The sequence below is a fragment of the Hyperoodon ampullatus genome (assembly GCF_949752795.1).
Source record: "Hyperoodon ampullatus genome assembly, chromosome: X".
In the NCBI taxonomy this organism is placed as follows: Eukaryota; Metazoa; Chordata; class Mammalia; order Artiodactyla; family Ziphiidae; genus Hyperoodon; species Hyperoodon ampullatus.
In genome coordinates, this window is record NC_136913.1 from 44,391,488 (window position 1) to 44,409,377 (window position 17,890).

The window sequence follows — 17,890 nt, forward strand, 5'->3', positions numbered from 1 at the left end:
GTTCATTGCAGCACTATTTACAGTAGCCAGGTCATGGAAGCAACCTAAATGCCCATCGACAAATGAATGATAAAGAAGATGTGGTACGTATATACAATGGTATATTACTCAGCCATAAAAAGGAACGAAATTGGGTCATTTGTTGAGACGTGGATGGATCTAGAGACTGTCATACAGAGTGAAGTAAGCCAGAAAGAGAAAAACAAATATCGTATATGAATGCATATATGTGGAACCTAGAAAAATGGTACAGATGAACTGGTTTGCAGGGCAGAAATAGAGACACAGATGTAGAGAACAAATGTCTGGACACCAAGGGGGGAAATTGCTGGGGTGGTGGTGGTGGTGTGATGATTTGGGTGATTGGGATTGACATGTATATACTGATGTGTATAAAATTGATGACTAATAAAGACCTCCTGTATAAAAAAATAAATAATATAAAGTTCAAAAAAGAATAGACGAAAGGAAAGTATGCTAAGAGTATCTCAAAAATAGAGGACATCCATAAAGAAGTAAAGTTACAAAACAACCAATTGGAAATCCAGGAGCTGAAGATAAATAAAATTCATATTTCATGGCAAGACAAGAAAAATTTAAACATAAATATTCTTCTCTGTCCTTTGGCCTCCTCTCTCCCTGCACTGTGCATTGTGTATGTGCGTTATACATTGACCAAACCTCCCCCAGCAGCAGGAATACCTGCTCAGCCATAAAGAGCAGCATTCTCCTAGCATTGAAACAGGAGGGAAGGGGGCAGGGCACAAACTTTAAAACGACAACAGGGACTTCCCTGGTGGCGCAGTTGTTGGGAATTCCCCTGTCAATGCTGGGGACACTGGTTCAATCCCTGGTCCGGGAAGATCCCACATGCCACGGAGCAACTTAGGCCTGGGTTCCTCAGCTGCTGAGGCTGCACTCTAGAGCCTGCGAGCCACAACTACTGAGCCTGCGTGCTGAGACTACTGTGGCCCACGTGCCTAGAGCCCGTGCTCCGCAACAAGAGAAACCACCACAATGAGAAGCCCGCATGCACCGCAATGAAGAGTAGCCCCCACTCAACTCAAGCAGAGAAAGCCCGCACGCAGCAACAAAGACCCAACACAACCAAAAAAAAAAAAAAAGAATGATATAGCCATTGTGGATAGGACAAAAAGTAGTTAGAACCAAGTAGGCCCAAGATGGCAGAAGATTTGACTTCCAGTAGACCTTGAGCCTCATTATATGCTCATTGTAATATATTAGCATGCTAAATGACACACCCACAGGCACCATGAGAGTTCTGAGGCTGACTATAAAAGGGCAAAAAGTGAGCGGTGGCCCAATTCCTGGAAAAGTCCACTCCTTCCCCAAAGAGTTGGAATAATCCTCCCACTTGTTAGCCTATGAAATTACCAAGCCCATTAAAACTAACCACCCCATGTTTTGGGACCACACTCTCTTTATGGAGTGTGTATCTATCTCCCTAAATAAAACTAATTTCCTTCTTGGGGCAGAGCCCTCTCGCCTGCACACTTGTATCCCTCACAAGAGTCCTATATTAATAAGTCTATTTCTTGCCTATTGCTTTGACTCTTGCTGAATTCCTTCTGTGCTGAGACATAAAGAACCTGAGCTTCAGTAAGTCTTGACACGAGGTGAGTGACTTTAATTAAAAGACAGTGGGTTTGAGTCCCAACCCATGGGTTCAAGTCTGAATCTGAGTTTTGGCTGGGTTTGAATCCCATCTGAGGTGCGATTGTGTTCTAATCTAATCAGACCAGGTGTGCAGGTTTCAGCATCAACAAGACAACTCCTTAAAAGATAATATTCCTTCTTGATCTTGTAACATGACCTACCATGATGATGCTTAGATATGGATTATGTAAACCGTCAATAATACACCATTTGATGTACAGCCCTCTTTCTCAAAAAACATATAACTGTGCCTTGACTTCTAAGGGGTGGAACAGTTCTCAGAGCTTTCTGAGATGCTCTTCCTGGGTTATAATCCTCAAATTTGGCTTGAATAAAAATTTCCATTTCTTTCTTAGATTGATTGATTAGTTTTTCATCCACAGTACAATAACCAAAAAGAAAAATTAACCAGAGGGGCTAAAAGTAGATATGGGCTAGCAGAAGAAAGAAGCAGTGAACTAGGAGAGAGGGCAATACAGATTATGCAAGTTGCAGAACAGACAGTAAAAGGAATCAAGAAAAAATGAACAGAGCATCAGACAAATATGGGACACCATTAGGTGCACCAACATATGTGTAATGGGGGTAGCAGAAGAAGTAGAGACAGAGAGAGGAGCAGAGAAAAAATCCAAGGAAGTAACAGCTAAAAACATTCTAAATTTCATGAAAAAACTTTAATCTACATGTCCAAGAAGCTTAACCGACTCCAAGCAGGATAAAATACAAAGAGATAGATACCTAGGCACATCATAGTCAAAAATGTTAAAACCCCAAGATAAAACTTGAAAGAACAAAGAGAAAAATGACTGATCATCTATTCTACAAGGTAACCCCAATAAGATTACAAGCAGGCTTCTTATCAGAAACAGTGGGTCCAGAAAACAGCTAAGATCCTATTTAATAGTGACAGTCTGTATACTCTGCACCCACGATCTGGAGAAAAACAATGTCTGCTCTTGCTACTTCTATTCATTATTGTACTTGAAGATCTAGCCAGGAAAAGTAGGCAAGAAAAAGAAATAAAAGGCGTCCAGATTGGAAAGTGTTAAGAAAGGACAAGGACGTTAAAAGAGTGAATTATTTCTGGCAAGGTCACCCTCACTTAGGGGGAAGACAGGGGAGGGTGTTTTAGGCAGATTACCTCACTAGTACAGACCAGGAAAAAAATCACAGACTGATTGGATTAAAATTCAAATGTAGGATAGCCTGAAACTACAGTTAGGTTAGTTATTAAGTATCAGTGGGGCTTAGCACAAGTCACTCCATTTTGGGCTGGTTGTTTTGTTTTGTTTTTGGTTTTTTTTGCGGTACGCGGGCCTCTCACTGCTGTGGCCTCTCCCGTTGCGGAGCACAGGCTCCGGACGCGCAGGCCCAGCGGCCATGGCTCACGGGCCCAGCCGCTCCGCGGCATGTGGGATATTCCCGGACCCAAGCACGAACCGGCGTCCCCTGCATCGGCAGGCGGACTCTCAACCACTGTGCCACCAGGGAAGCCCTGGTTGTTTCTTTTTAACGAAAGGAAGATGTAAAACCATCTCTATTTGCAAATTAATCCTAAGGAATCCACTAAAAAAACAATTAGAACTAATAAACAAGTTTGGCAAGGTTACAGGATATAAGATCAATATAAAAAAATAAATTGTATTTCTATAGACAAAAATGAAATTAAGGGGTTTCCCTGGTGGCGCAGTGGTTGAGAGTACGCCTGCCGATGCAAGGGACAGGGGTTCGTTCCCCGGTCCGGGAGGATCCCACATGCTGCGGAGCGGCTGGGCCCGTGAGCCATGGCCGCTGAGCCTGCGCGTCCGGAGCCTGTGCTCCGCAACGGGAGAGGCCACAACAGTGAGAGGCCCGAACACCGCAAAAAAAAAAAAAAAAGAAATTAAGAAAGTAATTCCATTTACAACAGCCTCGAAACAATAAAATACTTTGGAACAAATTTAACAAAAGAAGCGTAAAAACTGTACTCTGGAAACTACAAAACAATGTTGAAAGAAATTAAAGACGACCTAAATAAATGGAGAGACATACAATATTGACTCAAGGCTTGTGCTGGATTCTCAGCTGGCCGTGTCCATTGCTCTCCTGCAGCACCCATCCTTCTCTGCCACCCTCTCTCCCCATCCAGGAGCCCAAAATTCATTAAGGAAGTCTTGGAAGGATGGACTGTTCAACCTTCCCAAAAGTACACAAGGTTTTAAAACCTGACTTCATTTGCCATGCTAGGAACCCTGGCTGGGAGGCAAGGGGATGTTGGGACAAGTGACTATCCATGATGTTATTGTCCTTACATTCCAACACTGAAGGGCTGAAGGATGAAAGAGGCTAAGAAAACCGTTAATGACCCTCCAATGAAACAGCATAGGCCTATACCCCCTATATAAACATTCTAGCCTCATCTCCTTGAACTCATCCGGGCCTCGCTCCCCATTTACTACTTAGGCAGTGACCCTCAAGTAATCATTCAGGCTCCGGCCACCCGAATGACCATCGTGATCCCGCCTTCTTAGCTAATAACCCTGGGACCAGCTCTTTGAATAATCCTAAAGATCTTCCTACCTCCCTCTAATAACACGCAGATCCCGCCCCTCATATTAAACCCTTAGGCTCACCCTGCAGGGTGCTACTCCAGGAATCCGCTGCTGAAGATTCCAGGCCCCGTCCTCCAACCAGCCTATAAACTTCAATCTTTTCCCGACCTTTCGAGCCGCTACCCCAGTGCGCTTATAGACTCCACCTCCTTGACTAACATTCCAGGCCCGCCCCTTAGCCAAATGCCCGCCCCCAACCCTCTCCAGGCCCCGCCTCCTCAGAAATGCCACTCGAAACCCCGCTGACAAAACTAAAGATCAAGCTCCGCACCCACAACTAACCTTGCAACGTTCACCTACTGCAGTAACCCTCGCTGTGTCACCTCCTAGAGGAATAGTCTAGGCTAACCCCAGCACCCTCGAATCACCACCGAGGCCCGTCCTCCCAACTCACACCCACTGGCCCCACCCAGGGGAGTAACTAACACTCCTGGGCCCGCCCCCCACAGAACCCCGCTCCACTCCGACCGCGCCCCCTGGAGGCCCCGCCCCCATCACGCACCCTCCTTGGGGCGCAGGCGCAATGTGGCGCCGGCCCGGCGTACCAGCGCCGCCACGTCGGCCGCAGCTCGGGCCGCCAGGGGGCGTGCGTCCAGCCGCGCCAGGAACTGCCGGGCTCTGGGGCCCGCGGGCGGGGGAAGGCCACGGCCTGCGCGAGTGAAAAAAACAGATCAGGGCCCACCCTGAGTCTCAGCGACCCCCTACACCCCCCCCACGACCGAAGACCTAGAATGCCCCTCAAGATCCCGAGACCACTCCCACGATACTTCTGAAAGTCACCGACTGCCCCTCTCATCTCCCGCGACCCCCGACCATCGCGGGTATGCCCGTGGACCCCCAACTGCACCCACGATATCCCTGGACAGCTATTTAACCCCAATATTCCTGGACACCTCCGAACACCCTGTGAATAACTCTGGAGGTCTCTCACTGCCCCCCATAACTCCAGATTCCAGACTCTTTCCCCGAACATCGAGAAGGATCCCGATTCCCCCACATGTCCCAACAGAACACGGTCTGCCCCCTGTGGCCCAGGCACCCCCGATTCCCCTCCAGTCATCCTAGGCAGCCCTGCCGGCCCACATATCCCCAGAGCCCCCAGCCTAACCCCCCACAATTCACCAAAGACCCCGAGTGCCCAGGTGTCCCCAGTGACCCCGGGCAGAGCCCCTCCGGCACACCTCCCCGGAGACTCCGGAGAGACCCCCGGGCCTGGTGCGCCGCCCCGCAGCGCGGGTGTGTGTAGGGCGCCTCGAGCCCAGCCCGGGTCGCTGGGCCCCAGCCCTCCACCGCCGCCGCCCGCAGCCGCTAGGGCGCCAGGGCTGCTTTGTTTACCACCTGTCAGAAGGAAAAGGTGAGGAGAAGACAGGCGGGGCGAGGGCTGGCAAGGACGCGCCAACTACCCTCCCACCCCGCGCCCCGTACCTCCTCTGCTTCCCTTAGGGTCCGTGGCGCCCCCCGCGCGCGGCTCCATGACCCGTACTTGGCCTGGTGGACGCACTGCCGCCAGCGACGCGTTTGGAGCGCCCGGGAGCGCTCACCTGGCGGCCCGCCCGGGCTTGGACGCGGCTGAGGCCGGCCGGTCCCGTGCTTGGCGCCCCAACCAGCGCGGTGACCTACCTGGCGGCCGCCAAGGAGGCCTGGCCCTGGGAGCCAGCGCGAGCTCTTGGCCTCGCTCTGCCTCAGGCGCTGACTCTCTTTCCCAGCATCATGGGAAAACTCTTTCCGCCCTGGGGATGTTGTTATTCCACCTGTGAGAGGGGGAAGTCGAGGCCCAGAGAAGTTAAGGGCCCCACCCGAGCTCTGACGACTAAAAACGGGGTGCAGAACCGGAACCCAAGTTTACCAGGGTATTCTGCAGCCTCCACCAGAGCTCTTCACCTCGTAGGCACTCAGTAAATTTGCAGTGAATGTTTCCCTACTGGGGGACTGGAAGAGTACGGTGGGCTGGGGAGGAGGGTGCCCTTGGAGCCTTTGGGAGCTCCGGGAGGCTTCAGGGGCCTGAGGATGATCGGGTTGGGGGACTCAAAAAGTAGGGAAGGGCAGGTCTCCTGGAGAGTGGAGAGGCAGTAGGAGCCTGGACTTGAGGAGCCTTTGAAGGCACATGGTGGGGGAAGGGACACTAGCCAATGAGAGGGGAGAAATGAGGCCCTTCCTAGGTTTGAAAAGGGGTGGGGCGTGTCTGGAGACAAAGCCCCCAAGGGTGGAGCACTTGGGCAGAGGGCTACTGAAGTGGAAGGAGGAATGGGGAGCTGTGAGAGAAGGCCTGTGGCCACCACTTTGTGGAGAAAGAAACAGGCAAAAGATCTGAACACAAACTTTACCAAGGAACATATACACATGGCAAATAAGCGTGTAAACAATGCTTAATATTATTAGTCTTTTGGGTAATGCAAGTTAAAATCATGATGAAATACCACTACACACATTAGAATGGCTAAAGTTAATTAAAAATCTGACCATACCAACTGTTTGTGAACGTGTGGAGGAAATGGAACTCTCATATACTGTTTAGTTTTTTCTTTGGTCGTGCCGTGGGACTTGTGGGATCTTATTTCCCCAACGAGTGATTGAACCCAGGCCCCAGACAGTGAAAGCACCGAGTCCCTAACCAATGGACCCCCGGGGGAATTCCCTCATATACTGTGGATGGAAATGGAAAATGGTATATAGCATTTTAAAAAACAGTTTGGCAGTATCGGTTTTTTGTTTTTTGTTTTTTTTGGCTGCACCTCGCAGCATGCGGGATCTTAGTTACCAAACCAGGGATCAAACCCACATCTCCAGCATTGGAAGCACTGAGTCTTAACCGCTGGACCACCAGGGAAGTCCAGCAGTATCTTTGAAAAGTTAAACTTACATGTATGATCCAGCCATTCCACTCCTAGGTATTTACCTAAAAGAAATGAAAGCATATGTCTACACAAATATTTGTTAAATGAATGTTCATAGAAGCTTTATTTGTTGTCTTAGTCATCTCAGGCTGCCATAACAAAATACCATGTGACTTAACAGAAATTTATCTCTCACGGTTCTGGAGGCTGGAACATCAAAGACCAAGGTGCTAGCCAGTTTGGTTCCTGGTAAGGCTCTCTTCCCAGCTTGCAAATGGCCATCTTCACTCTGTATCCCCACATGGAAGAGAGAGAGAGAGAGAGAGATCTTCCTCTTCTTATCAGGCCACATCCTAACAGATTAGGACCCCACTCTTATGACATTTTTTAAAATTTTGGCCACGTCCTGTGGCTTGCAGTGTCTCAGTTCCTTGACCAGAAGTTGAACTCGGGCCACAGCAGTGAAAGCGCCAAATCCTAACCACTAGACCACCAGGGAACTTCTGTCTTATGACATCATTTAACCTTATTTTCCTCCTAAAGACTCTATCTCCAGATACAATCACATTGGGGGTTAGAGATTTAATACATGAATTTGGGGGAGACACAAGTCCATAGCATATGTTAATAGCCCCAAAATGAAAACAACCCAAATGTCCATCAACAGGTGAATGGATCAACAAACTGGAATTTTCATGCAATGGAATACTACACTGCAATAAAAATGGATGTAAAATTTGGATGGATCTCAAAATAATTATGTTAAGTGAAAGAAGCAAGACCTACCTCCCCACGCAAAGGGTACATTCTGTATGATTCTGTTTATATAAAAATCTAGTAAAATGCAAACTAATGTACAGTGAAAGAAAGTAGATTGGTGACGGCGGGGGGTGGGGGCAGCAGGCAGGAAAGAGGAATCACACAGGGGCAGGAGAAAACTTTTGGCAGTGAGGATTGTGTTCCCTATCTTGATTGTAGTGATAGTCTCACAGTTGTAAACAGTTTGAAACCATGCCCCACAGGGTTAGTGTTTCTGTTCAGGTGCCTGACACAAATTCTTGAGCTTGTCTTACAGAACAGCAGGTAAGGGAACAGCTTGTTAAAAACCCCTCTGCTTGTAACCTGCCTTCACTGACCAAACTCGCCTTAATTATTCTTGACTCCTTTACCACCCCCTACAGATAACACCTCTGACATATGGGTTGCTATAGTAATGGGGCTTACCACTGTTTTCCAGGAACTTGGAGTCATCTCTTGTCCCATTCGAGCCAGCTAAGACTGGTTGGGACCACCGAACCCAAAACTGGGCCTGCACAGGTGTTTGATGAATGACCTTTTGACATCAGAGGGCCGAAAACTCCACCCTCCGATCATGCTAAGCACCTCCATTTTTGAACATGCATTCCATGAAGAAGCATGTAACTCATATACACCTGTGCAGAACATCGATTGCCTCACTTTTTCCCTGCCTCCAAACACTTTACCCTGGGCCTAAGACCACCCTGCTTCTTTATCCCATAAGTATCTCAAGTCCTGTGCCTCTGGGGAGGTGGTGAATAAACCCTTTCTCTGCTGCAGACCTTGCTGTCTCAGCGTTTGGCTTGCTGAGTGTTGAACAAATGAATCTCGTTCAGTAACAAGTTCAAAACCTATCAAATTTTATGTCAATTAAACTCAATCCCTTTAAAAAGGATCTATTTCTTAAAAAGAAGAAATATTTGATTAAATTAATAAGAACTGGTGGGGTTGTGAGAGGGACTGACTTAAATCCATGAATTAGGTGACGCTAAAAGGGGCAAAAGGCTTATTTTCATGAATGGATAAGGCTAAGAATGCATTGGTTTAAACCCACAATGGTGCATGACTAAGAGGGGGTTTGGCCTGTCCAGCCTGATTGTAATCAATATTGATTAAAGATAAGCACCAGAGCTGCTACCACAGGTTGGCTGGGCACAAGGCAGGTGGTATGGAAGGTTTATTCCTAATCCTTTGGCAATTTTACCATGCACACTTCATTACCACCACTTCCCAGAGGGGTACACTGAGGGTCCAGACAAAGCAGTAGCTAGGGTTCCACATTCTGTAGCTAGGGTTTGCCTTTTGTCTGCCCCCCCAACCCTGCCAGCTGCCTTGGTGACCTGAGCATGGCTCCCTCAACCCCAATCCTTGCCCCTATCCCCAGATTTGTGGCCCTGCTGGTATCAGCTCTCAGAAAACTCTCACCCAGGGTCCCGTCCCTACCATTCATCCCTGAGGCCATCCTTGGACACCCCATTCCTTTTCAAACTCCCCTAAGATTGAGCATCTCCCAGTCTCAAACAATCCCCCATCTCCAAACCTTCGAGACCCCATCCAGTTGGTAAGCTCCTTGCCCCATTTCTGAAACATCCAGGCTGCCGGATACTTGGAAAACTCCCTTCACCATCCACCATCCTGAACTTTCGACAATGCTCCTCTGCAAGGCCCTCCCATCAAGCAATCTATAGAAGCTCAGGCACCCATTCCTCAATCTTTAAGCACCCCTCTATCACAATCACTGGTTCCCCAAGCCTCAAACCCCAGATTGGAAGCTGCCATCTCCATCTTCAGTGCTTGAAGTCTCAGTAAGAACAGGGCCAGACGACAGTAAGTTGCTTTCACTCTCTGGGCCTCCTTCTCCTAATTTATAAAACTGGGGTAATAATTGTGCCTTGTGTTGCCTTATTTCTCATTCCACAAGCCATACGTAAGAGGTTTACACAGCATTATACAAAGAAAGCATCTTGTCTTCTCTGAAGAGAAGGTGGGCAGATGTAGCCATCTTATGCTGGGGACTGCTGGGGACCCCTGGGAGTGCACACATCAGCTGGACTCCCGGGGGTGGCCAAGAGGGACAAAGCGGATCCCCATTCAGGCAGGCAGATGCCCAGAGAGGCCAGTGATCCTGGTGACCAGCACTGCCCTGCAGGATTGGGGAGGTCCCTGGGGGAGGGAAAGGGGACTGGGCCCTGGAGGAGAGAGTGGCAAGGCTTCCCAGTGGAGGAGAGGATATGGATGCCTAGGGCTCAGCCTTGGTTTTTCTCCTCAACCCAGTTGTCTTGGGAAGACTCAGGAAAAGAAAGCAGCTTGGACTCATCCCCACAGACAGAAGCACTTTGGTTTACAATTCTGCAGGGATAACCATCCATCGTCTGCATATAAATATGTGTTCTTTCTTTTCAGAAATGGAAGAATGCAGGGTTGAAGACTTTGAATTGGGCCTTGATAACATGAAGTCCCCTTCCAGGTGGACAAAAGGCTGGGAAAGGCCTCCTAGAGGGAATAGCATAGGCAAAAGCAGGGAGATGGGAATAACAGTGGGCATATTTAGGGAGCTGTGAAAGCCCCATTCGGTCATAACAAGAACAGGGCAGAGCAGTGAAGGAGGTCCAGTGTGTTCCACCACAGACAAGGTCAGGTCAGAGATGGGAGGGGCATGGGACTACAGGAGGAAGGAAAGCAGGGACCATTCAGCCCTTTCAACTACAACAAAACCAGGACCCTGAAAGGTGGATGAAAGAGGTTGCACAGCCTGGCAGAATGGACATCAGGAAACAGTGTGTTCACATCCCATAATGAAACAGTCATGGACCAGATGACTGCTGGGGGTAAGCTGCCTGAGACCCCAGCTGTTGTTGGCTGACTGTGCGACCCTGGGGCCCTCCCATCCTCAGTTTCTTCTTACACAAAGTGGTGGCCACAGGCCTTCTCTCACAGCTCCCCATTCCTCCTTCCACTTCAGTAGCCCTCTGCCCAAGTGCTCCACCCTTGGGGGCTTTGTCTCCAGACACGCCCCACCCCTTTTCAAACCTAGGAAGGGCCTCATTTCTCCCCTCTCATTGGCTAGTGTCCCTTCCCCCACCATGTGCCTTCAAAGGCTCCTCAAGTCCAGGCTCCTACTGCCTCTCCACTCTCCAGGAGACCTGCCCTTCCCTACTTTTTGAGTCCCCCAACCCGATCATCCTCAGGCCCCTGAAGCCTCCCGGAGCTCCCAAAGGCTCCAAGGGCACCCTCCTCCCCAGCCCACCGTACTCTTCCAGTCCCCCAGTAGGGAAACATTCACTGCAAATTTACTGAGTGCCTACGAGGTGAAGAGCTCTGGTGGAGGCTGCAGAATACCCTGGTAAACTTGGGTTCCGGTTCTGCACCCCGTTTTTAGTCGTCAGAGCTCGGGTGGGGCCCTTAACTTCTCTGGGCCTCGACTTCCCCCTCTCACAGGTGGAATAACAACATCCCCAGGGCGGAAAGAGTTTTCCCATGATGCTGGGAAAGAGAGTCAGCGCCTGAGGCAGAGCGAGGCCAAGAGCTCGCGCTGGCTCCCAGGGCCAGGCCTCCTTGGCGGCCGCCAGGTAGGTCACCGCGCTGGTTGGGGCGCCAAGCACGGGACCGGCCGGCCTCAGCCGCGTCCAAGCCCGGGCGGGCCGCCAGGTGAGCGCTCCCGGGCGCTCCAAACGCGTCGCTGGCGGCAGTGCGTCCACCAGGCCAAGTACGGGTCATGGAGCCGCGCGCGGGGGGCGCCACGGACCCTAAGGGAAGCAGAGGAGGTACGGGGCGCGGGGTGGGAGGGTAGTTGGCGCGTCCTTGCCAGCCCTCGCCCCGCCTGTCTTCTCCTCACCTTTTCCTTCTGACAGGTGGTAAACAAAGCAGCCCTGGCGCCCTAGCGGCTGCGGGCGGCGGCGGTGGAGGGCTGGGGCCCAGCGACCCGGGCTGGGCTCGAGGCGCCCTACACACACCCGCGCTGCGGGGCGGCGCACCAGGCCCGGGGGTCTCTCCGGAGTCTCCGGGGAGGTGTGCCGGAGGGGCTCTGCCCGGGGTCACTGGGGACACCTGGGCACTCGGGGTCTTTGGTGAATTGTGGGGGGTTAGGCTGGGGGCTCTGGGGATATGTGGGCCGGCAGGGCTGCCTAGGATGACTGGAGGGGAATCGGGGGTGCCTGGGCCACAGGGGGCAGACCGTGTTCTGTTGGGACATGTGGGGGAATCGGGATCCTTCTCGATGTTCGGGGAAAGAGTCTGGAATCTGGAGTTATGGGGGGCAGTGAGAGACCTCCAGAGTTATTCACAGGGTGTTCGGAGGTGTCCAGGAATATTGGGGTTAAATAGCTGTCCAGGGATATCGTGGGTGCAGTTGGGGGTCCACGGGCATACCCGCGATGGTCGGGGGTCGCGGGAGATGAGAGGGGCAGTCGGTGACTTTCAGAAGTATCGTGGGAGTGGTCTCGGGATCTTGAGGGGCATTCTAGGTCTTCGGTCGTGGGGGGGGTGTAGGGGGTCGCTGAGACTCAGGGTGGGCCCTGATCTGTTTTTTTCACTCGCGCAGGCCGTGGCCTTCCCCCGCCCGCGGGCCCCAGAGCCCGGCAGTTCCTGGCGCGGCTGGACGCACGCCCCCTGGCGGCCCGAGCTGCGGCCGACGTGGCGGCGCTGGTACGCCGGGCCGGCGCCACATTGCGCCTGCGCCCCAAGGAGGGTGCGTGATGGGGGCGGGGCCTCCAGGGGGCGCGGTCGGAGTGGAGCGGGGTTCTGTGGGGGGCGGGCCCAGGAGTGTTAGTTACTCCCCTGGGTGGGGCCAGTGGGTGTGAGTTGGGAGGACGGGCCTCGGTGGTGATTCGAGGGTGCTGGGGTTAGCCTAGACTATTCCTCTAGGAGGTGACACAGAGAGGGTTACTGCAGTAGGTGAACGTTGCAAGGTTAGCTGTGGGTGCGGAGCTTGATCTTTAGTTTTGTCAGCGGGGTTTCGAGTGGCATTTCTGAGGAGGCGGGGCCTGGAGAGGGTTGGGGGCGGGCATTTGGCTAAGGGGCGGGCCTGGAATGTTAGTCAAGGAGGTGGAGTCTATAAGCGCACTGGGGTAGCGGCTCGAAAGGTCGGGAAAAGATTGAAGTTTATAGGCTGGTTGGAGGACGGGGCCTGGAATCTTCAGCAGCGGATTCCTGGAGTAGCACCCTGCAGGGTGAGCCTAAGGGTTTAATATGAGGGGCGGGATCTGCGTGTTATTAGAGGGAGGTAGGAAGATCTTTAGGATTATTCAAAGAGCTGGTCCCAGGGTTATTAGCTAAGAAGGCGGGATCAGGATATTTATTTTGTGGGAGGAGCCTAGTTAAATGGATGAGCATGTCTGTCTCTGCATCCCAGAGGCAAGGGAATGAGATGAGGCTAGAAATATTAACTCAGTAGGCTGGTCCTAGATAGTTTCTTTATAGTACCCTTTCGTCTGCCTTTTTCATCCCCCAGCCATTAGCGTGCTGGATTCTGCGGACATAGAGGTCACAGACAGTCGCCTTCCTCATGCCGCTTTCGTGGAACACCGGCCCCAGGTACCACCTTGTCCTCCTTCGAGGCCACCTGCCTCGAGACCGGCAGTGTATGTATACTTGTGTCCTTACTCCAGCATCGTCGGTCAGAGACCTTGGTTACACGTACCGCGCCGCCCCAAGTGACCGAGGGTAAGGCACGTCGTGCTTCGAAGCCGCCCCAGGCCTCTGATCAGTTCTGTGTGGAACTCGTTCGCAGTTCCGTGGGCTTTGGCTTCACATTAAGTGGAGGCCGAGATGCAGGCGGGGACGCTCCGCTGGCAGTGCGCGGGCTGCTGAAGGACGGGCCGGCACAGCGCTGCGGTCGCTTGCAGGTGAAGCATAAGGCACCCTCCATTCGACGGTGCCAGCCCTGTCCTATCCTGTTGTCGATGTGCTCTCCATTTTGACCTTTCTACAACACCCCTTGCCTTGCACTCTTGCAGCCTGGCGACCTCGTGCTCCACATCAATGGAGAGTCAACTCAGGGCCTCACCCATGCCGAGGTCATGGATCGGATTCGCGCAGGCGGTCCCCGGCTCTGCCTTGTGCTAAGCAGGCCTCCTCCTGAGACCCACCCCGGCAAGCCTGAGGGGGTGGGAGGGCCCTGGAAAGAAGATGGTGGGTTTCTCAGAGGATTGGGGTCAGGGATCTGTGAGAGGAAGAGGGTCACAGAGTGGAGAGGCTGGGGACCTGGGTGAGAAGGGTTTGGTGGTCTCAATGGGGAGGATCAGGGCTTGGTGCTTGTGAGGGTCATGATATTTTCAAAAGTGGGGATGGGAAGACCGGGGTCCCAGGATAGGAATAAGGGTGGATTTCAGAGGGGAGGCTTTTGAGGTACTGGGAGGGAAGAGAAAAGAGGGGGTTGGGGCAAAAGTGGTTGTTCAGAAAGAAGGGTCGTGGTCCTCAGATGGGAAAGCAGAGTGGGTCTCAGTGGAGAGGGGATGGGATGGGGATCCAGAGGGTAGGGGGTCTGGTCCCAAAAGACGAGGGATCCATTAGGGAAAGGGTTGGGAGTTGAGGAAGGTGGGATGAGCAAGGGAGAGAGTCTGGGATCCTGTATCGGAGGGGTTTGACTTCCTTTGGGAGTTGTGGGAATTGATTCCTGAGGGAAGTGTTCTGCATCCAGGGAGGGAGGGGACTCGGGAAAGGAGGTGTCAGGTCTTGAGGAGTGGCTCCGGTTCCTGAAGGGCGTGTCCATTCATTGAGGGAGGTTTCTCTAAGTACTGGGGTCTCTGTCTCCCGCAGCCCTTCGAGTCTGCCGGCCACCCTCAGCCAAGGGGCCCCATCTCCGTTCCCCACCCTATCGCCCAATCTAATCTGCAGTCTTGCCATCCCCAGATCGCAGTGCAGATCCTGGGGGACCAGAGGTGACGAGGTCTCGCAGCTCCAGCACTTCCGCACTTCAGCACCCTCGACCCCGTACGACGCCCCAAACCCGGGGCAGCCCGGAGTCTAGCCCAGGAGTGGCGGACGACCCCGCGGTTCCTCCTCCTGAGGGCCGCACAGAGGACCCCAACGACCACATCCCGGATTCCCCTGGACCCTGGCTGGTGCCGAGCGAGGAACGGCTCTCGCGAGCCCTAGGGGTCCCGGGGGGTGCGCAGTTAGCCCTGGAGATGGCAGCCGGAAGGCGGAGGCACTGAGCCTGTAGCAGACGGGTCACTTGGTACTGCCCAACCTGGATCTGGCGTGCTCCGCCCGCCGCTCACTAGCATCATGGGGAGAGCTTCCTTGGTCTTCTCCCCCCTCCTGCTTCGCAGTCGACCAGCCCTCGCTCCCCTCGAGGCGTCAGTGGTACGGCCCTCCCGGACTGGCCAGCCCTGCGCTTCTTGCTTCGGGCGGGGGGAGGTAATAAAATGGTTCAATCCAGTCTTAACTTGCCAGGTGCTCTAGGCCGGGTGGGGCGCCAGAGACCAACCCGTAAAGCAGCGGGTGGGTCGACCTGGTTGCGAGGAGGGCCTCTTCTAGCAACCACTGGCGAGCTTACTTCCTGCTGTTTGTTTCATGCCTCTAGAGAGGTCTTCGCTTCTGCCGGCATAGCCCCACGCCGTTCCCCTTCGCCAACTCCTGCTTCTCTCCCCATTCATTTCACTTTTTTGGACGTGTGAAGGGCTCAAAGTTAATTATTGCGCGTGGCGTGGGGAATGGAGAGGTGGGCCTGTTGTGGCGGGGAGTGCACCAGTGTACCCACAACCCCGGCCAGGAATCGTCCAGACCCTCAGCTGGGCTGGATAGCAAGGCTAGAACCGGGGCGGCTTCCTTCGCCAAGAACCTGCGGTCTCTCACTTCCAGCCTGGTCTGCCAGCTTTGGCTGGCTGTAGACTGCCACCCTCACGGCACTAGCTGGGGCCCCGTAGCCCCCTTCGGGGCGGAGCCAGGAAGGTGTGAGTCAGCGGACCGCGCTAAAAAAGGCTTTTAGAACCCTGGGCCGCGCCCCCCTCTTCCATAGATGGTGACGAACTGCAGCTGTGCTTGTGTGCACACGCTACACGCTGGGCGTTCCCGGTCCTGGGAGAGGCCCGAGTTTCCTCCGTCCCGGGAACAGAGCCCCAAAGCCAGGGCTTATATGGCCAGCCGGATTCCGGTGTAGCCCCAGTGCGGGCGCTGACCGGGGCCAGAAATGTCCAGTCACCTCCGCTGTCACCACATCCTGAACACTTCGTCCCATCCCCCCAACGAAGGAAGCTGTGATCTGGAGGGAATGGGCAATTCTACTCCCTACGGGGAGGGGCTGGAGAGGTGAGGGAGGGAAAGGGCTCGAGTGTGAGTGTCCAAGGTGGCGCTGGGGAGGAGAGAGGGACTGTAAAGCTAGGCTGGGAGTTGGGGTATAAAGAGGTGAAGAGGTGAACCCTTGAATGATTAGCGCTGTAGGCATTGTGGGGGAGTGCACTGGGGCTTCTAGTTGACCCTAACTCAGAGCCTGGTAGAAGTGTGGCTCTAGGGAAGTCAGGAAAGGGCTCCAGAGCCCCAGTCCTATAAAAACAGTCACACCCAGGAGACTAATAATATCGATAGTACTGCCAGCCACCATTTACTTGGTCTTATCCTGGCTACCGGCTTTACTGGCACTATCTATTTCCATCTAGTTACACATCGACTCAACAATCCCGATGTGACCATTTCACAGAGGAGAGAAATGAGGCCCGGTGAGTATAAATAGCTTGAGGAAGTTGGGGATGGAGGCAATATTTAATATTGCCCGATTCGCAAGCCTGTCCTCTTAATCTCACCTGCATTTGACAAGTATTAATTAAGCCCCAACTGTTTACCTTGCACTGTGATAGACACTGGTGAGATGCTGGAGGAATGAAATATAAGGATTTCTAACCTTGTGTAGCTGAGGTAGTGGGGGCGGTGTAGACAGATGTCAGAAAAGACACAAGAAGATGAATAAATAAAAGATAATTTCAGAGAGAAGTGAGAGTTAGGAAGATAGCAAAAGGTTATGGTGGGGGAGGTAATGATGGTGGGCTGCTGGCCTCTTTGAAGACATAATATTTGATCTGGGACCTGAGTGACCAGAAGCTAGATATTTGTAGAACTGGGGGAAGGGCATTGACAGCAGTGAGAACAGCAAGTTCAAAGGCCCTGATACAGAGCAGAGTTTGTTCTGTTCTAGAAACTCTGGCATGGCCTCACAGAGTTGGAAAGCAAACACTCAGCCTTGGGAAAGGTATGCTTCATGCCTTCCACTATCCAATCCCTCTTTCAGCAACCTGGGCTGAAAGAGGGGAGCCCCTTACTTATTTTGTGGGACCCTAGGTTCAGGGGTGGGGGGGAAGCAGGCAGGCCCTTGGGTTGAACCATCCTGGCCTTCCAGCCATGGCTCTCCTCTCCTCAGATGAGATGAGAATGAAACCAACACTCACTCTGGAGAGAGTGTGCCCCTCAGCACATCTTGGGGGAGATCCTGATTCCGTGACCAGGTGCATGTCTCAGACGCAGAAATTGAGGCTGAGTCAGGAGAAATGACTCGCTCAGGATAACACACTCTTCAAATGTCATCAGCCTTTTCACCCAGTCTGGCACCCAGCAGCCTTCCTCTCATCTTGCCAAGCTCACGGCAATAAATAAAGCTGTGCTCCTTCCCCATTCTTCATCTAAGACTGGGCTGACAGCCCCTCTACTTAGAACCAGGAAATGGAAGCCCAACACTTGGGGCCAGGACCTCCCTAGAATTGCAGAACAGAGAAACAGACCCTGAGCTCTGACACTATTAATAACGTCCGGGGCTTCCCTGGTGGCGCAGTGGTTGAGAGTCCACCTGCCGATGCAGGGGACATGGGTTCGTGCCCCGGTCCGGGAGGATCCGCCATGGCCGCTGGACCTGCGCGTCCGGAGCCTGTGCTCCGCAACGGGAGAGGCCACAACAACAGTGAGAGGCCTGCATACCGCAAAAAAATAAAAAAATTAAAAAAAATAACGTCCACCCTTCATTTACCAAGCAGTTTGATGCTCAACAGCCTTTGTTTTCTCTCA

General features: G+C 52.7%; 1 protein-coding gene across 3 annotated transcripts; it reads left to right on the plus strand.

Moving 5' to 3' along the window:
- Window positions 1-11,615: 11,615 nt before the first annotated feature.
- MAGIX (MAGI family member, X-linked) lies at window positions 11,616-15,355 on the plus strand (the record flags this gene model as incomplete). 3 transcript variants are annotated; one of them, XM_079728195.1, is made up of 6 exons in its annotated part: window positions 11,616-11,664; window positions 12,441-12,587; window positions 13,350-13,432; window positions 13,507-13,743; window positions 13,855-14,029; window positions 14,735-15,355. In XM_079728195.1, 6 exons carry the CDS (start codon window positions 11,616-11,618, stop codon window positions 15,052-15,054), a joined length of 1,011 nt encoding a protein of 336 aa, XP_079584321.1. In that variant the 3' UTR covers window positions 15,055-15,355. The 3 variants fall into 3 exon arrangements, with proteins under 3 accessions (XP_079584321.1, XP_079584322.1, XP_079584323.1); XM_079728196.1 differs by lacking the exon at window positions 13,507-13,743; XM_079728197.1 differs by lacking the exon at window positions 13,507-13,743 and having other exon boundaries at window positions 14,750-15,355.
- Between the last annotated feature and the right edge of the window lie 2,535 nt (window positions 15,356-17,890).